This window comes from Antedon mediterranea, chromosome 5 (assembly GCF_964355755.1).
Source record: "Antedon mediterranea chromosome 5, ecAntMedi1.1, whole genome shotgun sequence".
In the NCBI taxonomy this organism is placed as follows: Eukaryota; Metazoa; Echinodermata; class Crinoidea; order Comatulida; family Antedonidae; genus Antedon; species Antedon mediterranea.
The window spans coordinates 4,409,032-4,431,348 of record NC_092674.1 but is presented as its reverse complement, the minus strand read 5'-3'; the positions used below and the strand labels follow the sequence as shown (position 1 = coordinate 4,431,348).

Genomic DNA, 22,317 nt, shown 5'->3' with positions numbered 1-22,317 from the left:
TGCACTAGAACATTCAAACATAGTAGTTTATCCCATAATGTTTTATAAAGTCATTACAGGCTTCTTCGCTACACCGATGACGAATTTTAAAAGAAAAATCATGGAAAAACCAAAATTGGAAAATGAAAAATATTTTGTAATGAGGGCGTAACTCATAAACTGTTCCCGGTCGTTCACTTTCTTTTTTTCTCATTCATTTCGTTGTCAAACGTCAACATAATGGCAATGCTGGTATTTTCTTGCTTCTATGAAAACAGGTGGTTATTTAATAAATAAATAGTAATTTTGTTAGTAATATATGAGTAGGGCCTAATCTATGATATAATTATTTGTAAACAAATTTAATAGAATAGCAGCCAGCGTCAGCAGTCTGCTGAGCTGTATGTTTGTGTAGTGGGCCTACTACTAGCTCTAGGGCCTAGCCTAGCTAGGCCTACAGGCCTATAATAGGCCTAGCATAAAGTATACAGTAGCCTAGAGAGTCGATCAGCCTGCGGCCTGAGTGAGTAGTCTAGCCTGAGTACAGTAGTGTGTAGAGTATTAAAAGAGAGGACCAATCATCTGTACTGTGCTGCATGCATGGAGGTAATAAATAAATAATGAAAATAAATACATTTATTTTGTACCTCCATGATTAATTATGACTCTTAATTTTGATTAACATAATGATTAGATTATTGTAAAATATAAAAAACATCAATATTTTATTTAATATAGAATCTATAATGCAATAACATGCTAATAAGGTACAGTATACTGCACTACTGTGTGATATAATACTAGACAAACAACTGTTCCTATCACCAGATAAAGATGACTGACCCATCAACCTATTCTTTTCTGGGCCGTGGAAAGGCTGGACGTGGCAGAGGAAGGTCTAGGGATACAAATGTGACCGCAAATAACATAAGTACTGCCTTTGGAGACCATCCCCACAAAGGTACAGTACCAGTTGTCATTCTGTGATGCATGTTTGATTTGTATGTATATGTTATGCGCGATTTGAACGATTTGCGCAATTTGAAATTGCGCAAAAAAAATCCTTGCGCAATTTGAATTGAAACATGTGTTTCAAATTGCGCAAGCAACGTATTAAATTGCGCATGTAATCTGCAAATTGCGCAAGGTTTTTCGACAGATTGTGAAATCATGCACACCCATATTTTTATAGTAATTTCTAAGAATGATTCAAAATTAAAGATAAATATCGCATTTCCTTATTTTAGTAGTGCAAATATTGTTATAAGTTAGCATACCGTCGAAGAACCGACGAAGGAAAACGAAGCGGTGGTGTTCCACCAGGCGGGCGCGGCGCGGGTGGCCGGCTATACTACTCTAGCCTAGCTAGGGTCTGGACTACTGATACTGACTAGGTTACATGGCCTAGCTTAAACTAATATTAAAAACTTAAAAAGTGAATATTAAACATTATCTTCATTGAAATGGTCTTATTTATTTATAATAAAATACTAAATTTTAAACTCCTCTGCCTAGGCCTAGAACTATCTTGAACTATTTACAGTTCGTTTTCAAATTGCGCAAAGGTGTCATATTGCGCAAGAACTATCTTGCGCAATTTACAAATTGTGCAGCGCAATTTAAAATTGCGCAAAGATTTTCTTGATTGCGCAATTTGAAATTGCGCAAATCGTTCAAATCGCGCATAACATATATACTGTTTTGTCTATGCTGTTTTTAAAGGACCCCATTGGAATGAAGTTTATTTTTCTTTAGACTTTATAGGCTATCCTTGGTTTCTTATTTAATGTATTTGCTTGTACATTTGTTTGTATTCATATTGTCTTGTAATCTTATGTTGAAATCGAATAAAATCAAATCAAAATACTGGGTGCTACTGAGGCACTGCTTAGTAAAAACCAATGTGAATAATTATTGTCTTAATGATTTTTATCCAAACTTTAAAAATCTGTTTTTCTTAAAAAAAAATGTTTGTTGTTTTACCATGATTGCAAGGCCCCATTTGATAGATTATTACTTGACTGATACCTAACAATTATTGTACTTCATATTTAAATAATTATAATTATATTTGGTGTTTCAGACAAAAGGAATGGAACACCACTAGCCGTTGGAGGATTGAACCGCCATGTTAATACAGAAAAAACGAGAGAAGCCGTACAGAATGTACAAAAACATTGCGACTCTTCTGAAGATGATGATGAGGATAATTATGATGTTATTCAGGAGGCTACATATAAAAATTACAACAAACAACTGGGCCTAGGTAATACTTTTTTCTACTTTATTTTGCATTAAAAACATTAATATTGCTGTTCAATTATTTGTTTAAAAAAATTAAGATGTGTTGCCACTTACAGTGATGCGCTAAAATGATGTGCACGTGGCCGAGTGAAAACAAAGCATTGACGTTCGATTTGATTTACCGGTGCTGGAATTTTACTGGAACAAGTGTAAAAGACCCTTAACCTAGGAGGCATTTGGGCTGCTAATGCTCTGGTTTCGCCAATGAGCCTCTGCTACTGTAGTCATTTAAAAATTTACATGTATTATATTTACTTTTTCTCTGTAGGAGCAACTCAGAAACAACAATTTCATGGGAATCAAAACGACAAATCAGTTTGCCTAATTTGTATTGAAAGTGTTAAAAGAGAAGAACAGGTAGGATTGGTCCTATTTCTAAATTTGTATTTTACCTGTCATAATGAACTGATTTTTTACAATTGTACACATTTTTAATATCATAGTTTTATTGGATATACAGTATGGCACATTAGTGCTTTTAGTATTATTTATTTAATATCATCTTGCATCAGACACATACAGTAGAACTGAACCTCTGTTAAGGGTACACCTCCAAGGCCCAACAATGTCCCATTAATAGGGGTGATCCCCGGTGTTGACTGTAGTGTTAAAACATACGTTGCCTGTTTCATGGGGAAAGTGTCCCTAGCATTTATTTATGTATTTAAGCTTTATTTTCTGCATCCATAATAGAGACATTTTGAAAATCCAATTCTTGAATATATGTGTTTTTTTTAAAATAGATTTGGTACTGTAAAACTTGTTACTGTATTCTCCATCTGCAATGCATTCAAAAGTGGGCAAGAGAGGGCTCAGTTCAAAAGAATTTTCTTTCGGAAGAGAACTTTCCAGAAGCAGAGAAGTTATGGCATTGGTAGGTGACGTTAACACAAATTATAGATTAATATTGATTTTAAAACACTAAAGAATGCTGTATTGCAGGACATTCAGCATAATAATATGCGTATGTGAATGCAGCACTCGGAAATCGTAACTAGCACTAATTTTTCTCTGGCCACAGGACCGGAATCCGGGCTCAGTGTGAACATACCTTAAAGCATGCTAGTGTATTACAGGACATTAAGCACAAGAATGTGCCAAATATGGAATTTTCTATTAGCTAGACATTTGCAGCAGTAATATCAAAGTTTATGTGAAAAAACAAATGTGCCCATATATGGACATGGGTATCACTACAATATTTGGGCACATCACATTTTTTGTAAAAATAGTTTGATATTGTAGACAGAGCTTTACCCAGTAGTGACAAAAAAAATGATCCTAATTTTGTTTTGCAGTCCCAATTGTCGATATGAGTACAAAGACTCTGAGTGTCCATCACGTTATGTTTGTCACTGTGGAAAGGAAGTTGACCCCAGGCCTGACCCATGGCTGACCCCTCACACGTGTGGACAGACATGTAGTAAACCACTTCTACCGCTTTGCGATCACCAGTGTCTACTGTTGTGCCATCCAGGTAATATTTTTTTACTTTTTCTTTCTTCTTATTTTGTGATTCCCATGCTGTAACTGTTAAATCATGTGTTTGCTGTTCGATAAACAAGGATTTTATTTGTTTTGTTTATATATTTTAAGGCAAATTGCCATAACCATAAAGCGAATTCATTCACTATCCTTCTTAAAGGTGGCAATCCCGTTCACATGACAAACTTATACACAAGATGATCTACAAACAAAGTCTATTACAAGTCTTTGGGAGTGCAGATGTTTTGTCATTAGGAAAAATCCTGACATGTGACAGGGTTTGAAACCAACTCTGTTGTAACTATTGCATAAAACCTATATATTTACAGGTGCTTGCCCTCCGTGTCCAAAGACAGTGCGTACATCTTGTTTCTGTGGCCGTGAACCGCCAACTCAGAAGCGTTGCTCTGCAAGACAATGGTCATGTGGTAAAAAATGTGCCACTAAATTACAATGTGGTCACACATGTGATACTCTTTGCCATGCAGGTCAGTAATTCTTTTAATATGCCCTTGACACTGATGTCAACATATTTTAGGGCATACGATATTTAAAAACCAAATAAGCAGTTGATAATAGCCTTTTACCAGTGTGAAAGCCAACGAAAATATTACTGCTTTTATTACTTTTCTGTGCATATTCTTTGTCCATATTTAACTTTCAACTAACAAATTATATTTTTTTTTTAGGAGAGTGCCCACCGTGTCCACGTCAGAGTCGGTGTTCGTGTCAGTGTGGTCGATCCGTTGCTCTTAAGTCATGCGATGCCTTAGAGTGGCAGTGTACCAGAGTATGTGGAAAATTGCTCTCTTGCGGTAACCACACCTGCGAGGAAGTCTGCCACAAAGGGGACTGTGAAAGCTGCCCAAGAGCTGACAACAGATCATGTCCTTGTGGAAAAACAAGTAAGATTCATTGCAGCAGTCTGTCATTGCTTTCCTCCAGCAAGATTTATTGGCAGCAGTCTGTCATTTATTTCCTCCAGCAAGATTTCTTGGCAGCAGTCTGTCATTGCTTTCCTCCAGAAAGATTTAGTGGCAGCAGTCTGTCATTGCTTTCCTCCAGCAAGATTTAGTGGCAGTAGTCTATCATTTCTTTCCTCCAGCAAGATTTATTGGCAGCAGTCTGTCATTTCCTTCCTCCACCACATTCATTAACTTACTCTTTCCTTCAAATATCATTTATATTACAGAGTATCAATTACCTTGTACAGAAGATGTACCTACATGTGGTGATACATGTAATCAACTTCTTGAATGTGGTCTGCATACATGTACTTCAAGATGTCATAAAGGACCATGTGAAGATGTGAGTACAGTAGTACACTATTAAGGAGATAAACCTGTCCCCTTATTAAGGAGATAACCCTGTCCCCTTATTGAAGGTGTCCTCTGAATACTGGTTAGTCGTAGTGATAGATATTTTCCCTCTCCCATTCATTATACAAAGAAGTTTCCCTGAATAGAGGCTCTACTGTATAAAATGAATTTTGAGTTAAATCCTATATAGTTGTATTAGTGTCTCGAAACATTCGCCTATCTGACAAAGAAACTTGCTTAGGAATGATTTCACCAGGTTCTTTGTGTGAGTTTTGTTGTTTTTGCATAAACCTGGGTGAGCATCATTCCTGTCGAGGACCCCTAATAGGTTATTAAAATTAACCTCAAAATAAATTCTCTTTACAATTTTAGATTGAAATCCGATTAAATTTCAGATATTAGAAATGTTTAGCGTTTCAATTGTGCCTTTTAAAAATTTCTGTATACAGTGTCGCCAAATGACGGTAAAGAAATGTCGCTGTGGCCATAAAGAGAAGTCTGTTCCTTGTGCTAAAACGTTTCTGTGCGATGTCAAATGCTCAGTGGTTCGAAATTGTGGCCGCCATCAGTGTAAACGGAAGTGTTGTGACAACCATTGTCCGCCGTGTGAGCAGCCTTGTGGACGCAACCTCACTTGTAGAAATCATAAATGTTTAGCCAAGTGTCACAAAGGTGGGTAAACCCATAGAGATATTATTAAACTACTAGAGGGTAAACTTCACAACACAATGCTGTTTGAGAATAGGAGTTTTCTTATTATTACAGGCCTATGTTATCCCTGTCGTGAAATATCCAAAATCTCATGTAACTGCAACCAGACAGTTCTGAAAGTTCGCTGTGGTATGGATCGAGCCACAAAACCACCACGCTGTAAACAGCCGTGCAGGTAAAGGACTTTAAATAATTTGGTATATTTGATAAAAGTACAAAATGAAATATTGACAATACTAAAGTAAACACAATACTTTTCTTTTATTTTTAGCACACCTCCAAACTGTCACCATGTCAAACGGGAGCGACATCATTGTCACTTTGGCCGGTGTCCACCTTGTAGACAGCTGTGTAACAATCAACTAACTTGTGGTCACTCTTGTCCAGCTGCATGTCATGATGATGTCACGGTAAAACATGTGGAACAAAGGGTAACATTCTTTGGTATTCAGTTATTTATGTTATTTAATTTACATAATAGTAGTATTGTTTAATATTTAAGTTATATCGACTACTTTATCTAACCATTTGTTTCCCTAGCCCCGGCCTGCTGGCCCATGGGAGAAGCAACCTGAAGTACAGTTCAAGCAGGTAGCCTTCCCATGTCCACCCTGCATGTATCCTGTACCAATACAATGCTTTGGATTACATGAGGTAGGAAATATTGTTCTATTTTAAAACTGTTTTATAAAATATAATACATATAAAATTTTAACTGCAACAATGCGCATATTTTACCACAAGTCACAGATTGGGAAATGGTTAGTGGTCTTTAAATGTTATATACTGATAAAAATTTTGTAGCATTCAACTACAGTAAAAGCTCTATTAAGGGGACACCTTCAGGACCCAACAGAGTGTCCCCTTAATAGAGGTGTCCCCTGAATCCAGGTGTCCCCTTTATAGATGTGTCCCCTTTATAGATGTGTCCCCTTGATCGAGGTGTCCCCTGAATCTAGGTTGACTGTTAAAACATATATTACTAGTTACTTGTTTCATGACTTGAAACTTTCGCCTTCAATAAGGCTGTCCCTTGAATAGAGGTGTCTCAAAGAAATTCTATTACAATAACCTATTTCTATATTCATTCATATTTCAGACACAGCAACTACCCTGTTCACGGTCTGGAAGGTTTTCTTGTAAGAGGACATGTAACCGGTTTTTACCATGTGGCAATCATTATTGTCAATTGGAATGTCACATTGTAACTGGTGCAATAAATGAGGATACAGTAAGTCTACGATCGTATTGTTTTTTGTAAGGTTTCTAGTTTTCCTTTTATAGCTCTGTCCACATTATCAAGCTAGTTTGACAAAAAAAGTTTGATGGTAGTGATAATATGCTTAAATATGGTAGTGATATGACATCATGTCCATATATTTTATAGTGTATGTTGTCACCTAAAGTTTGATAGTGTAGACTTATGTCACAACAAATTTGGTGTACAGTATATGGACATGATGTCATATCAATCAATCAATCAATCAATCGTTCGATTTATATAGCGCCATTCCAACATTCATTGCTCATGGCGCTGTAGAAAAAAATCAGAAAAGGTGAGTTTTGAGTAGTGACTTAAAGTGACTCAATAACGATGTCACTACCATATTTGGGCATATCACATTTTCGTTGTCCCATAAAGTTTGGTAGTGTAGACTTATGTCACAAACAATTTGATGTGCCCATATGTGGACACGATGATGTCATATCACTACCATATTTGGGCATATCACACTTTTTTTGTCAAACTAGTTTAATAGTGTAGACAGAGCTGTCAGAATGTAGACAGCACATACAATTTTAACAGGTTTCTAAATGGTACTAGATCAACAGACTTAGACTAGAATTCATAGTAAATAGCAATAATATTTTTCAGGCAGGATCTGAATGTATGCCATGTGAAGAGAAATGTTCGAAGCCACGACCACAAGACTGCCCTCATAAGTGCAGGATGCCGTGTCATTCAACGCCATGTCCAACTTGTGAGAAGAGTAACAAGATGAGATGTCACTGTCGTAACATGTTGGTCTATGTTAATTGTAGGTACGTAGATTTTCATCTGTTATCCATGGTGCCAGTTTCTTTATCAATGTTTGCATGGTGTTTGATAGTGTTGTACTCTAAAGCTCTGTCTACACTATCAAACTTCATGTGACAACAAAATGTTATGTCCAACTTGTGAGAAGAGTAACAAGATGAGATGTCACTGTCGTAACATGTTGGTCTATGTTAATTGTAGGTACGTAGATTTTCATCTGTTATCCATGGTGCCAGTTTCTTTATCAATGTTTGCATGGTGTTTGATAGTGTTGTACTCTAAAGTTCTGTCTACACTATCAAACTTCATGTGACAACAAAATGTTATGTGCCCATATATAGACACGATCATGTCATATCACTACCACATCACACTTTTTTTCACAACGTTTGATAGTGTAGACAGAGTTTTAGAATGCAACACTATAAAAAAAAAACTTTAAAATGCATTGTGTATTTATACTTTACTATAATTTGTATGCAAAATATAATTATAAGAAAATATGATTTGGGGACTATATGGGTCAGCTATGTTTTCTGCATGATGTTTGAAAATGTCACATTCATATTAAATTGTTTACAATTACTTTTTATATGGAATCTATAACCATCAGAAGGTTTACATAGGTGGGCACAGTTTTTCTTTTAAATATTATATAATGTTTTCTTATGTTTGTGCTAGTGAGTGGACAAATGCTTCTAAAGTTGAAAGAGATGAGAAGCAGTCCTGCAAAGGGCCATGCCCTGAAATGATGTCTTGTGGCCATCTATGCAGTAAACAATGCCATAGTGGTGACTGTGCTCTCCCAACTGAATGTACCGGAAAGAAGCCTCTTAAATGTCCATGCAAGAGACGAAAAAAGGTGAATATTATTTTTGTGTAGATATGTCTTTCAGATAACTATGGAAACAAGGACATTTAAAGATGTATTTTCCTCCAACATCATGAGAAAATAAAGATTTATAAAATCAGACTTTAAATAGGCCAATTTTGCTGTTTTATTGAAGTTATTCACTTCCATATTTAAAAAAACAATCACAAATTTTAATTTCACTCTAAACAGACATATTCAATGACATTTTTTTTCAATTTTTGGTGTTTGGTTAAAACTTCAATTGACTATTTTTTGCATTTTTTAATTTTTTCAGGTGAATAATTTGTTTCCCATGTAATTTTTGGTCAAAGTGACATTAAAATGGCATATTAAAAAAAATGTTAAAAACTATTTTTTCAGGGGAACAATATATCTTTAAATGTTTTTTCTTTTTAAATATTTTTATAATAATTAGTTTTTAATAATAATTTAATTAATTTGTTTTTTAAAGAATTTTCCATGTCCGCTCGTTGAATCCAAAGAAGCAAGATTAGAGTGTGATGACCACTGTAGAGAAGTGCTTGAAAAACAGAAAAAACTGAGAGAAGAGGAGGAATTGAAGAAAGAAATGGAAAAACAACGACAACAAATGGTAATTGTAATATTAAACGAATAAAGAATTAGAAATAGAGGCTTAGTGTGTAGGAAGTGGCCCCTTGTTCTGAAACCCTCAAGTGGCCCTGCTAGACTGGAAGCCTTAAGCTCTGTCTACACTATCAAACTAGTTTGACAAAAAAATTGTGATGGGCCCGAATATGACATCATCATGTCATATATGGCACATCACATTTTTTGTGTCACATAAAATTTGATAGTGTAGACCAAGCTTTAGATGTGTTCAGCATTTTTCAACATATTGTTTGTTTCCTCTGGTATCTGCTCAGATCCCCTGGGTTTAGCCAGTGAGTGCTCATAGCTGTTATGCCACTGGGTGTAGGTACAAATCTTCTGCTACTCACTGATAATGTACCTCTACATTATATTTTACATATATTGCTCATATATTTGCTTAAGCTCTGTCTACACTATCAAACTTTATGTGACAACAAATATGATGTGCCCATAATGGACATGATGGTGTCATATCACTACCATATTTGGGCACATTACACTTTTTTTGTCAAAGTAGTTTGATAGTGTAGACAGAGCTTTAGAATATTGATTGTTTATTTGAATATAATTTATTCTTTACTATTTTAGCGAGATGAAGAAGAATATAATCGAGTGATGAACAAAGGCAAGAAACATAGACGAAGAAAAATGGAAGAGCTTGAGATGACCCCATGGTGGAAGAACAAATATTTGCCAATTGGCATTGTCTTAGCGTTGGCGTTGCTGTTTAGTCTTTATCTTATGCAGATGTAAATTTTATATTTCACACTTATTAAGCTCTGTCTACACTATCAAACTTATGTGGTTAAAAAAATGTGATGTGCCCATATATAGACATGATGATGTCATATCACTACCATATTTGGGCACATCACAGTTTTGTTGTCAAACTAGTTTGATCGTGTACACAGAGCTTTATACAAAATGGCAGTAAATACTAGGAAATGAACATTATTTCATAGCTACATGTTTTAATCTCAGTGTTCATGTTCTGCACTTCTTTTAGCTATTTCTTTATACTTTGTACTTACATAAGGATGTACTTTATTGTTAAATGAATATTTAAATTACACTAGTCTTGTATCTCCTGCATATGCAAATGCACTTATAATATGCAAATTAACTTAAATATGCACAAAATGCAAATAGTACCAAAAGTCATGAATATTGGAAATTATATTACACTAAGTGATAGTTCTTGCTGATGTGTTACTAAATTACCACACAGTATTGTTAGTGGTTTAGAGGTACAGTACCATGCTTGTATTATTGAAATGGTTCAGTTCGAGAATCAGTTTGTTGCTATTTGTTACTTGTATTCATCAATCAGTCATTAGTACTATAGTTCATTGTATTCCATGTTTGTGAGTAATTTCTTATAGCATTATTATTTTCTTTATCATTCAGGTGCAATTTATCTAAAATAAAGTAATTTGGGAATTAATATTTTATTTTTGTTTTAATATTATAGTCAAATACTATCAAATAGTAAATTGAGGTTTGAATCAAATTCTTGTGTTTCAAATAATTATTTTAATAGGTTGAATTCATTCATTTCACATATTATATTGAAAGCCAAATCAAATTTGTGAACATAATAAACATAATATCATAGGCCTACATGTTTTGTGTAATTGTCTTTTCATATGTAGCATAGGTTTACTATTATGAAATATGAATTTGAGCGTCCAATAAAAGAAATTGTTATACACGTGAATTCGTGCATACTATTTTCGGTTAGTGCACATTGTGCTCCAATGGCTTCAAAGCGTGCAAAATTGTCCTGCCTAGGAAAAAAACCAGGTTCCGTTATGACGCAACACCTCAAAGGGAGTTCCCCTTATCAGCAGGTAAACAATGAAACTATCCGTGCTCAGTTATGCGTGACCGTTTTATGTTATTGATTTATCTGTGACTTTGTGAGTTAGAGTACTGCAGTTTGATAGTATGCTTATTCATATTAAATATTCATGTACTATATGCCGGTAGAAACTGTTCTAGTCATACAACGTTAAAACTACTTGCTGTTCCATATATAATTGAGTACTAAGGTGAGTAAAATGGCTACCTTTATGATTTTATGAGAGATGATACGACGAGAGCAATGAGAACAGCTTCTCGGTCTGGTACCAATAATTAGCAGCGCGCTTAGCTGGCTGTGGTGAGAACATGGCTGGCTGCACCGGCCTCGGCGTATCCATGCTGAGAGATACCGTTGATTTGATATTGAATTGCTAATTGCTAATCATGTATTGCTTTATTCTCACTGTACTCGATGATTTATTCATTTATGGCCTCATTATGCGGTAATGCAGGTTGCATTTATAATTAATAGTACAGTCATTAAAACAAATGTAAGAGTATATTTGGTGGTATTGGCTATACTGAGTATTGACTTTATTATTTTTTATATCATGGACGATTTTATTCAAACAACACAATTGATTGAAATATATATTTATACTGGGTAAGTTAACCTCTTCAGTCAAAGACTGGTCTCCCAGAGGGCCCAGTTGATGATCAGTGGCTGGGGTAACCCCTACTCGTCTCGAAAGATGTACTAGGTTATTTAAAGTGCACACGAGCTAGATGTGTACACTGGACCTACGGTTTATAGTCCTTATCCGAGAAGACTCGTTCTACCACCAGAAGTGAGTGAGCCTCGAACTCCTGCCAATTTTATGGCTACGTAATTACGGTTCCACTGTCTTAACCGCTCGGCCACTCACTCACCCACTCACAATTACATTAAAATGCTAATTAATATTACAGTAAATAAACAGGGGAGGATGCAACATTTTTTTTTAAATTTTTAGTTCAGTTAACTTATTGACCACAGGAGGCCAGATCAACTAAACTTCTTTGGGCCATATAAAATATAAAATAGCCACGTTATATTTGAAAAAGTAAAATTGGAAAAGGGATGGAGAGTAGGTAATACATCTACAAATAAATATTTATCTTCATTATTTTTTAGTTAGTTTTTTTTGGACTGGATTGCATTTTCAGTATAGTACTTTTTAAATAATAATGTAATGTACAAATAACCATATATAATTAATTGTGCCAAATTGTTTTGTGCTCAATGAAAAATTCTTCTATGGAATGGTAAACTTGAATAACGCAAACCGCGTTGAGTATGTACTTAGCATTTGAAAGAGTACTCTGTTATAATGGACGGTAACTATATCCATAAAATGAAATTACAATCTTATGCGCCAATTGTTACATTGTTTGATAGGGTTTCATAAAATACGTAAACAATACATTTTATGCAGCTAAAAAATTTCTCAAGTGTGACAGGATTGTAAAAAAACAAGGTAGGTCGCATAATATCATTTGAATGTAGATTTTTTTCTAAACTCTGTCTTCACTAGAAAACTTTATGTGACAAAAAATATGTGTGTACATATATGGACATGATGATGTCATATTCACTACTATATTTGGGAATATCACTACCATATTTAGGAACATCACACTAGTTTGATAGTGTAGTCAGAGCTTTAGAGGAGACAGAGCAAACTTTAACTTCTCCTTTCAGAGTGAAGATGTTGAGGGTGAAACAGCAAAGTAACGGTATTGTTATATTGTCGATAAAAACTGTAATAGTCGCAACTTCAGCAACTATGCTCGTCAGCTTCTTTCTTTCTATTTGGTTAGCGATGGTGTACAACTACGAAAGTGCAATAGGAACACATTGTAAGGTAAAAGTGAATGGCAAAAAAAATAACATAACTCTACAATTTGTTTATTCAGATGGGTTACAGTACTACAGTATAACTAGCCCATTCTTTTCTATCTACAAAGGCACCTATATAATAGGTTAATCCTTCTCTTCTGTAAAGTTCTGTCTACACTATCAAACTTTATGTGACAACAAAATGTGATGTGCACATATAAGGACATGATGATGTCATATCACTACTATATTTCGGTGCATCACAGTTGTTTTGGGCACACAACCTGTCAAACTAGTTTAATAGTGTAGACAGAGCTTAAACGTTAATTGATGTGAACAATTGTGAGATCAAGTACACAGAAGAAGTTCTATAATATTTCTAGTCCTTTTCACCAATATGAACTGTAATGAATTATTCAAAAAACCTTTTCCATTGTTTTGGTTGCCTTTAACCTGGAACTTTTATTGTTGTATATTGATTCATTTCATTCTTTGGGAATTTAAATGACTTAAGCTCTGTCTACACTATCAAACTAGTTTGACAGTTTGTGTGCCCAAATATGGTAGTGATGTGCCCATATGTGGTATGTGGTATGACATCATCATGTTTAGGCATATCACATTTTTTTGTCACATAAAGTTCAATAGTGAGAGCTTGACATTGCAATTTATTTTCACTAGTTAAATTGATAAAACTGGCTAGGCCCACCCTGAAGTATGATGTTCTCCCTCCCCCCTCACTAAATTTTATGTAAAATGCTACATCGATTTTGGCCCAACCCTTGTACTATTGATGCTTTAGTAAGCCACATAACATGACCACAACCAGATCCCCCTATTATGAACTGCTATTTTTGACAGACTATTAAAATATTAAAGATGTATTTTCCCCCAAAAATATGAAAACTGAAGATTACTAAAATCAGACTTTTAATAGACCATTTTGCAGTTTTAATAAAGTTATTCACTTCTGTAGAAAAAAAAATTATTTCAAAAATAATTAATTTTAACCAAAAATTCATTTTCTGACAGACAATTTAAGCATTCTTTGCTTTAAATTACATTTTTTTTAGGTAAATCATTTTTTATTTCCATCCAGTTTTTGGTCAAAGTGAATATTGTGACATTAAAATCAATAACAAAAATGTGTTTAATAGTTTTTCATGAAGACAATATATCTTTAAAATTAAATGTTATCAATCTCCCTACCGGTATTTAAAAATTAAACATTTTTTTTATGCTAATAGGTCGCAAACTACCTTCCATCAGTGAGTGCAGCTATATCTATCGAACCATCGTGTTACGTGTGGAGGATAGCGATTGCACTCTGCAGCCCTACACGTCTTGCTTTAGCCTTCATGCACTTTATGTATTTCTACAACTACTCCAGAGCCAATGCAAGATACAAGTTTCTATGCATTTTGTGTATATTTTTTGAAGTTTTGGAAAACTTATCGTTGATTGGGTTAACTTATATATCATCTAGAGAATTGAAAGGTACTGTACACATATTTTTAATGTTATTTAAATCAAAATATCCTTGACCAAACAAGAAATTAACTTAAAATTGTAAATTTATTTTTTATTTATTTTCAGAGGTGCATGAAATGCTCTTTTTAGTGTTCCAAGCATCGTCTATGCTATTTATGCTCTGTATATGCGTCATGTATAAGAAATATATCAAATATTCCGACTCTGAGAATATCATCAGTGTAAGTATTTATTTTAATTAATTATTAATTTTAATTTTATTTAATAATATGATATACATTTTAATCAATTATTTCTTTTTAAGTTCACATAACATAGTTTAAAATCAATTCAACATAAAAAGGAGTGAACACCAACTATACTGTTATTAATTGTTGAGGCTACCAGGAAACTGCGGTAGAAATTTGATAGCTTGAATTTATTACATGTTTCTCCATTATATAGCTATGTTTATACCCTTTTGTTTATTATTGCAGGAAAAGAGGACATTATACTCTAAAATGAGTGTATTTGCTCTTGATATATTAAGCTGCCTGATAGCTGTTTACTTCTTTTTACGACACAACCGATATTGTGAGGCTGGAGGTAAGAATCAATGGCCTAAGATTTGTTCTTTACAAAAACACTCTGCTTTGTGTATTTAGTCTTTGACAAAAAAGTGTGATGTGCCCAAATATGGCAGTGATATACCAAATATGGTAGTGATATCATCATGTACATATATGGGCACATCAAATTTTGTTGTCACATGAAGTTAGTGTAGACAGTGAGGCATATTTCAAAATGAAATAGATCAAACACATGTTGGTGGTCTACAGATATGAACACCAGTCTATTAATCTGGTAGTTGTGGGTTCAAATCCCAAATGATAACAAATATTTTGCAAATATTCCAAAAAATGTATTTACCAGATACAAATTACATACAAATTTGGCAATTGAGTAAATTCTCCTCTCTATCTGAATTTTCCTAATTATGTATGCAACATTGTTTGTAAAAATTCCAATTTTTATCTCATATTAATACTTTTTTTTTCTCTTTTTAGTGTATACAATGTTTGCTCTCTGTGAATACGTCGTAGTGGTCTCCAATATAATCTTTCATTCGCTCGTAACGTACCATTTCGCTGATAGAGACGTTCGAGTTGGATGCACTAAGGACATTTTAACCCATTATGATTAAGCATCAAACTTATTACCTTTTTTACAACCTTTTTATAAAATGGAAATATTGTCAGTCAGATCATCGTTAAGTAGCGCAAATTAATGACATTTTTTAAGACGAACTTCTGTTGTTGCTATTGGCAGAGTGGTTGGTGTAAAATATTGAAATTGCTACTAATACACTATCCCTATTTTAATTTATTTTATAGAGGGGATGTGGTGGTTTTATAATTTAAAATTTTACAGGTATGTTGTATGCATTATGGTGCATATAGGATACTGTACGTTAGGACACCTTTGTATCTATCAAAACTGCAGATGCAATGAATTTGATACATTTTTTAATGTAATAACAAAATATCATATGTGCAATAATTTTATGTAATGAAATTAAAAGTTATGCATTTAAAATTTTAATAATTTCGAATATTTAAAAAAAAATGCATTTGTTTATTTATAAGACTATTTTATCATTATTAAATTTGAAATATTTAGACTAATGTAAATATGCAATCATTTAAAAAAATACAATTATAGAGGGTAAATGATGGTTTTTGGAAAGCACAAAGATACCTTACTATGGTTCAAAATGTATGTCTGTTCTGTAGAAATGTCACTTTAATTGTTTTTATTTGAAACAATACATGTTCAGGTCAAAGGCGGTTTTCTTTGCAGTGGAGTTTCCTTCCTGAAATAGTGGCTAAATTATTTTGTAGTGTTGTAATTGAAATGAAATTCAAATAAATGACTTGATTATTATGCAATGATCAATGAACCCTAAATTTTCAATCAACAAAATATTTCTGTTTACAATGCAATATTTAATGAACAATGCATACATTTTCTATACAATTCTTGAAACTTTGCTTTCAGCAATATTTTAACCAGATATCACCACATTGATTCATATATAAAATAATAATACATTTTGTTGTCATAAACTTGATATACTGTATTTTAAAGTTATAACTCATACTTTTTTTAACAGAAACAGTATTTATACTCAAGTATACTGCATAGAAAAAAATTCTCTAGGTACTGCATCTACCACATGTGGCATCATTCCTCCCAGTATCATATGCTAATTCTGTAATACAGTGTCACATACAGTATGTATCATATGAGCCACCTGTATCATGGTTATGCCTATGAAAAATGTGTAACATGTGATACACATGTGACATTGTATTACAGCGTTGCCTCTGTATGATATTGGACAAATTTATTAATTCAGATAATTGGCTAAAATAACCAATTAATATACTGAACACTTTTATCACAGAATTTGAATACAGGCACAACCACAATAATTTTACAATGCAAAAATGTGTACTGTAATGACATTTTACTGTTTAATTTGGTTAATTTACTGTTTTTTAATCTAGCTAAATATGGGGAGTTTTAAAGCAGTACCTCTCAAAAAGATTTTATATTTTGTGAATTGAATTATGCTTTTCATAAGTTTAATTCACATTTACTGTGCCAAATATTTACTACCTTCAGAATAGCATAACATTATTACTTCAGATGACATTTTAACACATTCCACAAGAAATACACATTTATTTGGCATAACATGGTTAAATTTTGCAGACTCCACAAGCATTATCGGTGCTAAATGTCATTTAAATATGATATAATTACTTGTGCTTTAAGAGTGAACATTGAACCAGTTTATCTCATAACCTTTCAGGACATAGTCTAAATGCCAGTCCTATCTTTAGCTCTGTCCACACTATCAAACTTTATGCGACAAAAAATGTAATGTGCCCATATGATGTCATATCACCAGGGAGGTATACCTCGCTGATATCACTACCCTATTTAAACATATCACTACCATATTTGGGCACATCACAATATTATGTCAAACTAGTTTGATAGTGTAGACAGAGCTTTAAACTTTAGCTTATAAGGAAGGGGCGTACACACCAATTGCTAGGTAGAAGACAAGTACAGTCTGCGATTGGATATCTTCAGTCAGGTGATTCGTTAGCGTCAAGTTCTCGCTTTCAACTTGGTGATCTTACAAATCCGGGTTCTTTGACAAGGCTATCAGAGTAAACCGTAGTTCAGCTTTATCACGATTCATAAATTGTTGGCACACAGCGGCAGCATCCTGGATTTGAAATATATGTTTTAAAAACATAAGAGACCATGTTAACATTATTCTACTGCAACAACATAATTGCACAAATCAACAGTGGTGTCGCTTACCTGGATAAACCAACATTAGCCCCTCTCTCTGAAGAGAGGAACACACTAGGAAAAGAACACATATGGAATAGAAACAAGGCAATCTAACAACAGGAGACTGAGCTCGCCTTGCCAAGATAGGAACTTGTAACAGTTCTTTGATCATAAGATTGGTTCCCACTAGAACGTAACGCAAGGACGTAAACGCAACGCAAGCGTTTTAACCAATAACAAGCGAAGTTTATAGACAGTTAGCAATCAATATCCCTTGATATAATTATTATTATTTGTATATTACAATGTTTATAATTTATATTTATGGGTAAATAAAGAAAGAAAGAAACAAGCGAATAAGCCATCGCTTGTGATTGGTCAATTCACTTGCGTTGCGTTACGTCCTTGTCTTGCGTCGTTAGTGGGAACCACGCTTTATGTCTGGCTGCAACAAATACCAAGAGTACCCTTTGATCTCAGGAGCTCAGCATCCTGTTAGATTATCAAGCTTTCAAAATATTTCCCCCATTCAACGAATGCAAAACACTCTTACTGTTCTTATATAACCTTTTCAATCAATCAGCCACCTACTGTACCATCTTGAATCAAATGTCGAAGGTTAGGCCATGTGAATCAATCGTTGAGATGGGAGAAAACAATGCACGAAATTTGATCCAAAATCATTGATACAAATACAGTAGGTGTGTTATAAAGAAACATAATCATAATTATATGAATATGGATTTATAATGGATATATGGTGTGGACATGCAAAATAAATTTGTTCATGGTACTATTTGCAAGACAAAGGAAGATGAAGAACTAAAATAAAAGCATAATAGGATATTTATTTTTTTAACTGAGAACGACCCACAATAGTATAATGGTAAATATAGAAATACATAAGTTAGGCTACAATTACTCATCAATATTACTAACGTTGACGTTAACACCTAAATAAATTCCTGTCATTTGATTAGACGATTGTAGGTCACATGCTAGTATGCACTATTGAAAGGTCGTTCAATAGTACTTTTTTGTGTACGAAAAAATTTTTTTTCGCGTTTTCAAAAATATTTTGTTTATACTATTGCTTTTTAAATAAATGTTGTATCAGGATTTGATACCTCGTTGATATATAACCTTTCATTATTCACCTCATGCCATTATTTGTACCATTACACTCATAAACATTCATATTTGTATAACATTTTTTGAATTGAATGCTAACATCAGAAATAAAACTTTCTCTACCCTTATAAAGTGATAGTAACTACTTTTCGGCTATGAATACAAATCCCGATACAGTGGCAGAGCTAGGATTTGAGCCTTTTATACAGAGATTTATAAATAAACATATTTTAATAACCAAGCATAATGCTATAATTGTTATGTTAGTGTAAAGAGGGCACTATGTATTAAATGTCAAATGATTACCTCAAGTAGCGTTTCTTTGCTTGATTTTCCATGATTAATGGGATTAGGTTTCCTACCGTCCATTTCATACAGATGACCGTCCATATGGACCAATGATATAAAATGTAAATTAACTTCTTCGTCCCGTGCCTACACAACCAAAGCGGGGTAGAACCAAAAAAAAAAAAAGAACCAAAAACATGCATGATGAAGCACGGATATTGGGAGGGCGCCATACCTGCAGGAAACCTTCGTCGGTGGTCGGACCATGATTAACTGGGTGCTGTTTACGGCCATCCATCTCGTAAATGTACCCGTCTTTGGAGACCAGGGTTAGAAAGTGTAGTTCAGTATGTTCTTCACGAGGTGGGGGCTGTGAAAACGGTTTTAACTTTCTACCATTTTACAATCATAATAAAAGAATGTCTCCAAAAAAAAGAACATTTTGAAATATAAAGTGAATACAAATATGTTCAATTATAAGCCCAGATATCCATATTTACTAATATCTAGTAATAATAGTCTCATTTTCCATATCTTAGGTAATATTCAGGTTGGTAATAGTATAGTAGTCTCATTTTCCAGATGTTCATGTCTTAGTTAATATTAAGGGTAGTAGTCTCTTTTTCCAGACTGATAGAAATTATAACCATATCACACAATGTGTGAGGTCAATTTGACACACTTAAATTTTAGATGATCATTCACTGCCAATTATTAAACAAGTTAGTTGCAAAAAATAACATTATCAATTTACAACCTTAAATCTACTGGTACTATTAGTCAATACAAATCTTTCTATTTCCTTTTATGGGGGGTTGGGGGAGGTTGTACGAATGAGAATATAGACCTACTTACCTCAGTTTGTCCTTCTTGAGCACTTTCTTCATGGGCGGCACAAAGGCCCTCATCACTCTCCAGAAAACTTGCTCTTTCTTCTGGAGTCATTGACTTTGTTTTTTCAATAAAATTGCTTAAAAATCCACCTGAAAAAGATAGGAAAAAACAATAATAATGTCAACATTTATATTTTTTCAATAACCACATTCAACATGTGTGATTATTATGCTTTTAAAAAATACATGCAGAATTAATGGAATATTGGAGATCAAACTTTAACTTATCACTTAAGCTCTGTCTACACTATCAAACTTTATGCTTGTTTAAAAAAAATGTGATGTGCCCATATATGGACATGATGATGTCATATCACTACCATATTTGGGGATATCACTACCATACAGTATTTGGGCTTATCACTACAATATTTTGGCACATCTCACATTTACTAGTTTGATAGTGTAGACAGAGCTTTAGTAAGGCATATTTATTTGGAGAGTTTATTTGCATGGAAATGGTATCAATTAAAAGATGCCTTACTTAGCTGCATCTTTTCAGTGTTATTGGCGATCGAGTGAAGTAACGCAATGGTTCCACAAGCATTGCCGATAGTCTGCTTAATAAACATCAAGTTTGGGCTAACTTCCTGGCCATCCTGCTTAATTTTGGTCTGTTCTTCTTTACAGAAATCTTCATACTACAAGTAAAATTTAATTAATAAATATATTACAGGAGAATATACTGCAAATAACTACATTTTTTTTAAGTTTGAGAGTCAAGTCACTGAAATAAAAATATTACACCAACAAAACCTTGCAAAATAATTGCATGTTAAAGAGCACAAAATATAGTTACTGCAGTAACTGCAGTAAAATAATTTTGGCATAGTCAATAAAAATGAAGTTTAGATTACATATCATACAGAAACGAAGGTAGTTTTTCTAAATACAGTATAACTCCTCTGAAACACAGTAGAATTCCTGACACCGATATAATAGGAGTTTTAAATTTAGTTTTTACCTTCTTACTAATTGGAAAGAGAATAAGAACAGCAGCTACTGGTTTGGGTACAATGTCGAGTAAGTCCAAGCTGTAGATGTCAACGTACTGCCACTCTTTTGGCATACCCAGTTTCTGAGCAAACTAGCAATTAAAAGATATTATTAGATCCAATTACACTATATACTTATTTGTTACAGTGTTTCATAATAGAGGTATATAACCTAGGTATTTTATATTACTGTGCATACTCCAGTGTAGTAGTACGCCTAAGCGTAGATCAGATCTGGCGTAAGGCCACCTGGGCCTATTATGCTTCCAGACTGCGTAGAATCTAAAACTAAAAGTTCAATTTTATCATAATTATAGAACCACCGAAACTTTATTATATAATTAGTAATAGGCCTAGTAGCCGTGCCGTCTCTCAGAACTGAAAAATGACTCTAAAATGGTAAAACAAAATTGTGATTACATCAATGATGGCAGTTTATTTAAGTTTATTTAAGTTTATCTTGGAAGTTCAGTTTTTTAAAATAGTGTCAACTTACTTTGTTCATTACCTGAAAAGAGAAATAAAGAAAAAATGTCACACTGTATATTGGCAAATACTTTATTATGTATTATATTATTTTAAAAAAGAAAAAAATTGTGTTTAGGTGTGGTGTTATGTTATAAATTATGATAACTCAACACCGTCAAAATAAAAAAAAAAACAGTGACGAAATTACGTCTTCGAGAATAATCGTAATATACAGTTGAGTTATTAAAATTGTTCAAATTCATAATACTATATACAAATTTAACATGAAATACTCACATCTGGGTTTGATTCTAGTGGTAGCCAGCGTGATTTTTGTGGTGGTTGAGACATTTTAGGCCTAGGCTTTTATGAAGCAGTTTTATGCCGAGATAAACTGTCAGGAAATGACCACACTCTGTAGGCTGGCTCTTCTCGCTCGTGTGTCGAAAATTGAAATCGGTAAAACTTGTATACTTTAAATAGCGCCCTCATAACATATGCTAAATATTCATAATAATAATTATTATAATGTGGAATGTTATAATAATCATTTTTGTAAAGTTAGTCTTATTGTATCAATATCATATAGGCTTAAATTTATATTATAGTATTGGTCGTTGTTGAATTGATGTTGGAAAAATATGAAGTGATTTGCCAATTGATGAAAATTTCATTATGTGGGTTTCGTACTTT

The 22,317-nt window shown here is 33.6% G+C and overlaps 3 protein-coding genes across 5 annotated transcripts; 2 read left to right on the top strand and 1 right to left on the bottom strand.

The window, feature by feature from the left end:
* Positions 1-209: 209 nt before the first annotated feature.
* Positions 210-10,931, top strand: LOC140049369 (NF-X1-type zinc finger protein NFXL1-like). Its single transcript, XM_072094240.1, has 18 exons — positions 210-257; positions 808-940; positions 2,063-2,245; positions 2,552-2,640; positions 3,027-3,157; positions 3,582-3,760; positions 4,098-4,256; positions 4,458-4,673; positions 4,961-5,076; positions 5,537-5,759; positions 5,853-5,973; positions 6,070-6,229; positions 6,339-6,452; positions 6,898-7,029; positions 7,675-7,841; positions 8,518-8,698; positions 9,162-9,302; positions 9,911-10,931. The coding sequence occupies exons 2-18, from the start codon at positions 814-816 to the stop codon at positions 10,073-10,075; spliced, it is 2,604 nt and encodes an 867-aa protein (XP_071950341.1). The 5' UTR covers positions 210-257; positions 808-813; the 3' UTR covers positions 10,076-10,931.
* Positions 10,932-11,272: 341 nt separating this feature from the next.
* On the top strand, positions 11,273-16,457 carry LOC140048590 (post-GPI attachment to proteins factor 2-like). Its single transcript, XM_072093344.1, has 6 exons — positions 11,273-11,373; positions 12,867-13,029; positions 14,252-14,501; positions 14,601-14,716; positions 14,972-15,080; positions 15,542-16,457. Exons 2-6 carry the CDS (start codon positions 12,874-12,876, stop codon positions 15,676-15,678), a joined length of 768 nt encoding a protein of 255 aa, XP_071949445.1. The 5' UTR covers positions 11,273-11,373; positions 12,867-12,873; the 3' UTR covers positions 15,679-16,457.
* A 71-nt stretch (positions 16,458-16,528) lies between these two features.
* Positions 16,529-22,063, bottom strand: LOC140048591 (ubiquitin carboxyl-terminal hydrolase isozyme L3-like). 3 transcript variants are annotated; one of them, XM_072093345.1, is made up of 7 exons: positions 21,922-22,063; positions 21,653-21,664; positions 21,126-21,248; positions 20,646-20,802; positions 20,124-20,251; positions 19,504-19,638; positions 16,529-17,778 (listed from the first exon to the last, which is right to left on the bottom strand). In XM_072093345.1, the coding sequence occupies exons 1-7, from the start codon at positions 21,973-21,975 to the stop codon at positions 17,686-17,688; spliced, it is 702 nt and encodes a 233-aa protein (XP_071949446.1). In that variant the 5' UTR covers positions 21,976-22,063; the 3' UTR covers positions 16,529-17,685. The 3 variants fall into 3 exon arrangements, with proteins under 3 accessions (XP_071949446.1, XP_071949448.1, XP_071949447.1); XM_072093346.1 differs by lacking the exon at positions 19,504-19,638 and adding an exon at positions 19,287-19,415 and having other exon boundaries at positions 16,530-17,778; XM_072093347.1 differs by lacking the exon at positions 21,653-21,664.
* Between the last annotated feature and the right edge of the window lie 254 nt (positions 22,064-22,317).